The sequence below is a fragment of the Pseudophryne corroboree genome, chromosome 7 (genome assembly GCF_028390025.1).
Source record: "Pseudophryne corroboree isolate aPseCor3 chromosome 7, aPseCor3.hap2, whole genome shotgun sequence".
Lineage (NCBI taxonomy): Eukaryota > Metazoa > Chordata > Amphibia > Anura > Myobatrachidae > Pseudophryne > Pseudophryne corroboree.
In genome coordinates, this window is record NC_086450.1 from 24,871,921 (window position 1) to 24,879,420 (window position 7,500).

Genomic DNA, 7,500 nt, shown 5'->3' on the forward strand with positions numbered 1-7,500 from the left:
CGTACATACATACTGTACATACATACATACTGTACATACATACATACTGTACATACATATATACTGTACATACATACATACTGTACATACATACATACTGTACATACATATATACTGTACATACATACATACTGTACATACATACATACTGTACATACATACATACTGTACATACATATATACTGTACATACATACATACTGTACATACATACATACTGTACATACATACATACTGTACATACATACATACATACTGTACATACATATATACTGTACATACATACATACTGTACATACATATATACTGTACATACATACATACATACATACATACATACTGTACATACATACATACTGTACATACATACATACATACATACTGTACATACATATATACTGTACATACATACATACATACATACTGTACATACATACTGTACATACATATATACTGTACATACATACATACATACTGTACATACATACATACTGTACATACATACATACTGTACATACATACATACATACTGTACATACATATATACTGTACATACATACATACTGTACATACATATATACTGTACATACATACATACTGTACATACATACATACTGTACATACATACATACATACTGTACATACATATACTGTACATACATACATACTGTACATACATACATACTGTACATACATATATACTGTACATACATACTGTACATACATACATACTGTACATACATACATACTGTACATACATATATACTGTACATACATACATACATACTGTACATACATACATACTGTACATACATACATACTGTACATACATACATACTGTACATACATACTGTACATACTGTACATACATACATACTGTACATACATACATACAGTACATACATACTGTACATACATACATACATACATACTGTACATACATATATACTGTACATACATACATACATACTGTACATACATACATACATACATACATACATACTGTACATACATATATACTGTACATACATACATACTGTACATACATATATACTGTACATACATACATACATACTGTACATACATATATACTGTACATACATACATACATACTGTACATACATATATACTGTACATACATACATACATACATACTGTACATACATACATACTGTACATACATATATACTGTACATACATACATACATACATACTGTACATACATACATACTGTACATACATACATACTGTACATACATACATACTGTACATACATACATACTGTACATACATACATACTGTACATACATACATACTGTACATACATACATACATACATACTGTACATACATACATACTGTACATACATACATACTGTACATACATATATACTGTACATACATATATACTGTACATACATACATACTGTACATACATACATACTGTACATACATATATACTGTACATACATACATACATACATACATACTGTACATACATACATACATACTGTACATACATACATACATACATACATACATACTGTACATACATACATACATACATACTGTACATACATATATACTGTACATACATACATACATACATACTGTACATACATACATACTGTACATACATACATACTGTACATACATACATACTGTACATACATATATACTGTACATACATACATACTGTACATACATACATACTGTACATACATACATACTGTACATACATACTGTACATACATACATACTGTACATACATATATACTGTACATACATACATACATACATACATACTGTACATACATACATACTGTACATACATACATACTGTACATACTGTACATACATACATACTGTACATACATACATACATACTGTACATACATACATACATACATACTGTACATACATACATACATACTGTACATACATATATACTGTACATACATACATACATACATACATACTGTACATACATACATACATACATACATACATACATACATACTGTACATACATATATACTGTACATACATACATACTGTACATACATATATACTGTACATACATACATACATACTGTACATACATATATACTGTACATACATACATACATACATACTGTACATACATATATACTGTACATACATACATACATACATACTGTACATACATACATACTGTACATACATATATACTGTACATACATACATACATACATACATACATACTGTACATACATACATACATACTGTACATACATATATACTGTACATACATACATACTGTACATACATATATACTGTACATACATACATACTGTACATACATATATACTGTACATACATACATACTGTACATACATACATACTGTACATACATACATACTGTACATACATATATACTGTACATACATACATACTGTACATACATACATACTGTACATACATACATACTGTACATACATACTGTACATACATACTGTACATACATATATACTGTACATACATACATACTGTACATACATATATACTGTACATACATACATACATACATACATACATACTGTACATACATACATACTGTACATACATACATACATACATACATACTGTACATACATATATACTGTACATACATACATACATACATACTGTACATACATACTGTACATACATATATACTGTACATACATACATACATACATACTGTACATACATACATACTGTACATACATATATACTGTACATACATACATACATACTGTACATACATATATACTGTACATACATACATACTGTACATACATATATACTGTACATACATACATACTGTACATACATACATACTGTACATACATACATACATACTGTACATACATATATACTGTACATACATACATACTGTACATACATACATACTGTACATACATATATACTGTACATACATACTGTACATACATACATACTGTACATACATACATACTGTACATACATATATACTGTACATACATACATACATACATACATACTGTACATACATACATACTGTACATACATACATACAGTACATACATACATACTGTACATACATACATACTGTACATACTGTACATACATACATACTGTACATACATACATACATACATACATACATACTGTACATACATACATACATACATACTGTACATACATATATACTGTACATACATACATACATACATACATACATACATACTGTACATACATATATACTGTACATACATACATACATACTGTACATACATACATACTGTACATACATATATACTGTACATACATACATACATACTGTACATACATATATACTGTACATACATACATACATACATACATACTGTACATACATACATACTGTACATACATATATACTGTACATACATACATACATACATACTGTACATACATACATACTGTACATACATATATACTGTACATACATACATACTGTACATACATACATACTGTACATACATACATACATACATACATACTGTACATACATATATACTGTACATACATACATACTGTACATACATATATACTGTACATACATACATACTGTACATACATATATACTGTACATACATACATACATACTGTACATACATACATACATACATACTGTACATACATACATACATACATACATACATACATACTGTACATACGGGTGTAGTATACATTGCTGGCGGCCGATATTCCGGTGGTCAGCATACCAACGTCAGGATCCCAGCCGCCAGAATGCCGGTGGAGGTGAGCGCAACAAAGCCCCTTGCGGGCTCACTGTGCACGCCATGCTGCAAGCTCGGTGGCTCGCCACAGGTTCTATTCCCACACAATGGGTGTCGTGGACCCCTACAAATGGGAATAGCCCCTGTTAGCTGGGATTCCGGCTGGTGGCATTGTGAGTGTTCGGGATCTCGGTGTGGGTATGCAGACCGCCGGCAACGTAACCGCATCCCGTACATAGTACATATATATGGGTGGTATTCATGTGACCGGCGGTCGGGAGACCGACAGTCACATGACCTCCACCAACATCCCGCTCCCTCACTATGCCGACAGTCAGCATGCCGACAAACAGGGACTATTTCCACTCGTGGGTGTCCACGATACTCATAGAGTGGGAATAGAACCAGTGGCGACCGCAAGTCGCCAGCGAACCCACAGCATGGTGAGCGCAGCGAGCCCGCAAGGGGCTTGCTGCACTCGCCCCTCCCGCGCGCGCCGGGATCCCAGTGTCGGTATGCTGCCGGGATCCCGGCGTCGGTCTCCTGACCGCCAGTCAGCCATACTACACCCCATACATACATACATCATACTTGCCAACTTCGAAAAAGCCTGTCAGGGAGACTATGACAGTAACACCTATCAGTGCGGACGTGCGCTGCTACATCTGAGAGGCGTGTCCTCAACATGACTGACATCCAAATGTAAATGAGCCCCAAAGTTACTAAGATCTACTTCTTGAAGAAAACACACTGATATTTTGCAGGATTTGTTTGTGTATTGTGTTTCACCAGAGGTTCCATATACTGTAAGTGGCCACGAGAAACCTTATATAAAATGCATGTAGCTATGGGGATCATTGGGACAGATGTATTAAACCTGGAGAAGTGATAAGTGCAAGGTGATAACACACCAGCCAATCAGCTCCTTAAGGCCAGTAGTGACGGGGAGATTTCCCCAGAGATGTGTGCTGAGCGAGGGGAGCGGGTGAAATCAGCGATGTGCTAGATTGTGCCTGCATGCAGACCAATCTAGCACCGACGATAGCGACACGCGGGGCGGCACATCACTGAGCGATGTGTTCTTCATTTCTAGTCAGATTGCTTAGAAATTAAGCGAACATCGCTCCCTGTGTACCCCCTTAACTGCTAATTTACATATTGGAGCTGATTGGCTGGTGCGTTATCACCTAGCACTTATCACTGGTTTATCACTTAATACATCTGCCCCCATTGTGCCTTATAACCAATGCAGGGAAATGACACTGATGAGCCCATGTGAATGTATGTATCTCTGATTTATTCCCCCCCCCCCCCAAGAATGTAACCGCTGCATAATGAGGGTAAGGGGCAATCAGGGAGATAGCTGGACTATTCAGGGAGTGGGGGAGATTGCAGCTATTTCAGGGAGTCTCCTGCAGAATGTGGGAGGGTAGGCAACTAATAGTACATATATACATACATACTGTACATACATACACATACTGTACATATATACATACATATACACACAGGTAGATGGGTCTGACAGCGACATGAGAAGACAACATATATTGTCTGACCACATCTATCCTCTGCCGTCCCTCTTGCGATGCGGTGGCTCCCATCTGACACAGGTCACTGGTATTTTTGTCCCTGTACATACAGTATACGTACAGATGGCGATTGGTGGACAATTAGATTGAACTGTTCGGCTTTGCTGTCTGTGTCGCAGTGTGGGGGCCTCTTTATCATGGTCACATGTACGTTATATGTGTGTGGTAAGATCAGTTGTCACCTGTGGTGATCTTGACCCTGGACACACAATGACGGATAAACCTTAATCCCACAATGTGCGTCTGTATGAAATGAACGACACAACCCATCCCATTGTGATAACACGCCGGTCTAGGAGTTTATCTAATTGATAGCATAGATTCCACAAGTCTGCTATTTGCACCGTGAACCTTGTTTATGTATAATATATCCTGACAGTGTATTTCTGTGCCTGGAATCCGCATTACAGCTGCACTAGAATCTAGGAGAACATTCTATGAAGGTGACCCCTTACCCTACTAGCTGGAATCCCGGGGCCTGTTCTATGAAGAATCTGCCGATTCATTTTATTAATTAACATTAAGTGGGAGGACCAGTCACAAGCTGGACAGCACGGTTGGTGTAATGGTTAGCAATGCTGCCTCACAGCACTGAGGTCTTCCCACACTGGGGCTGTGTGAGTTAGGGAGTAACCCCCTGCATGTGACAGGCTATAGGGCACCGGCTAAGGAGAGGGACATTTTTAAGAAATCATTTTCCTACAGCGATGGCCATCGAAAGACGTTAATCGAATAGTGGCCGCGATGCCACCATTACAACATCCCTTGTGATGGCATTAATATGGCATTAATGGTTTACCCATCAATGGTTACTTGGTGCGCATGTGCAGTCGACGGCAGATATTCGTACGCACGCAAAGGTGCTTTGCTGTATCCATCGCTTGGCCATCGGTTACAAAGCAGGAGATACTGGCAGCCATCGCAATCCCAGCAACCATCGGCTTCCGATGTCCATCCCTAGCTCGCTAACCCATAACGCAGCGTTAGATCTTGTGACCTCGTTGCAGCCCGGGGTCAATACATAACACATTATTCAGGGCCCTGCATTCTGACGACGATATTATGAACATTAGAATAATAATTGTACTTACTGTACGTAACACGGTTTTGTATATATTGGTGTATTCTTGCGACGATGGGCTCGGACTAAATGTCATGGCAACTTCAACGTCACCAAAGAAACTTTCACCTGAATAAGAAGAATTGAGATTATTTCACGTTCATACATTGTTCTACGTCTGCGTTGGCTGTATATGTAGCCTGGCATGCTACCGTAGTATCCACCGCCAGGTCTCCACATATAGTCTAGTATAGTTTTATACCCACTTGGGAAAATGAGATTTATTTATTTTGAATGACGATATTTAAATTAGATACATGTGGGCATATGCAATACGGTCCGAGTTTGCCGGAGCTGCGGGATGATTGCAATCGTTTACAAGGCATGGTTTTGCGGCATCCCGCAGCTCCGGCAATCGCCGACCATGTGACATATGCCCCCTGGTGGTGAGTGTGGGGGTGTCATCATGCACTAAATAGGATATAATATATCATTGTTTACAAGGTAAATAACTCATGTAGCACTGTAGCTTCTGCAAGAGCCATGTTCAAGGACAATTAAGGGTTCACTGTTAATATTTGCGTCGATAGGTAGCCCTCTCTGCAAAGAATTGAGCTCTCCTTCTCCAGCTCTGCAGTAGGTAGCACAAGGTGAAAAGCTGCATCAAGCTGTCTGTAGCAGAAAGCAGCAGTAAACTGCAAACAGTCTGCGACTCCATGCTAGACACAGCTACTGCACCGGCGTCCATTGCTGCAATGCTGTGAGCAGGCCCCACCCCTCTGTTTTGGTCCTTTTGATGACATCATCTTGATGAGACAGTAAAAAGTCCATTTGTAATGACAGCAATAGGCTTTTACAGAGCTTACCCGGGTTAGGTGGAAACAGATCAGACACGGGAATAACCCGTGTCGAAGTGTAGTGGAAACGGGGGAGCCGACACGGGTTGTAGCCGTGTTAAACATCCCGGATCGGACACGGTACGTAGGTGGAAAAGGGGTATTAGCTAACTTTTTTTTAAGCATAAGCAAATGTGCTTTAATTCACAGCAAACTAAACGATTAAAAAT

General features: G+C 37.9%; 1 protein-coding gene across 1 annotated transcript in view; it reads right to left on the bottom strand.

Annotated features, from left to right (window-relative positions):
- MUC13 (mucin 13, cell surface associated) overlaps positions 1–6,557 on the bottom strand; it is a 33,621-nt gene extending 27,064 nt beyond the window's left edge. Inside the window, exon 1 of the mRNA XM_063932228.1 lies at positions 6,466–6,557. Coding sequence (XP_063788298.1) covers positions 6,466–6,531 — 66 coding nt within the window. The 5' untranslated portion in view covers positions 6,532–6,557. The remainder of the gene's footprint in view (positions 1–6,465) is intronic.
- Positions 6,558–7,500: the final 943 nt, after the last annotated feature.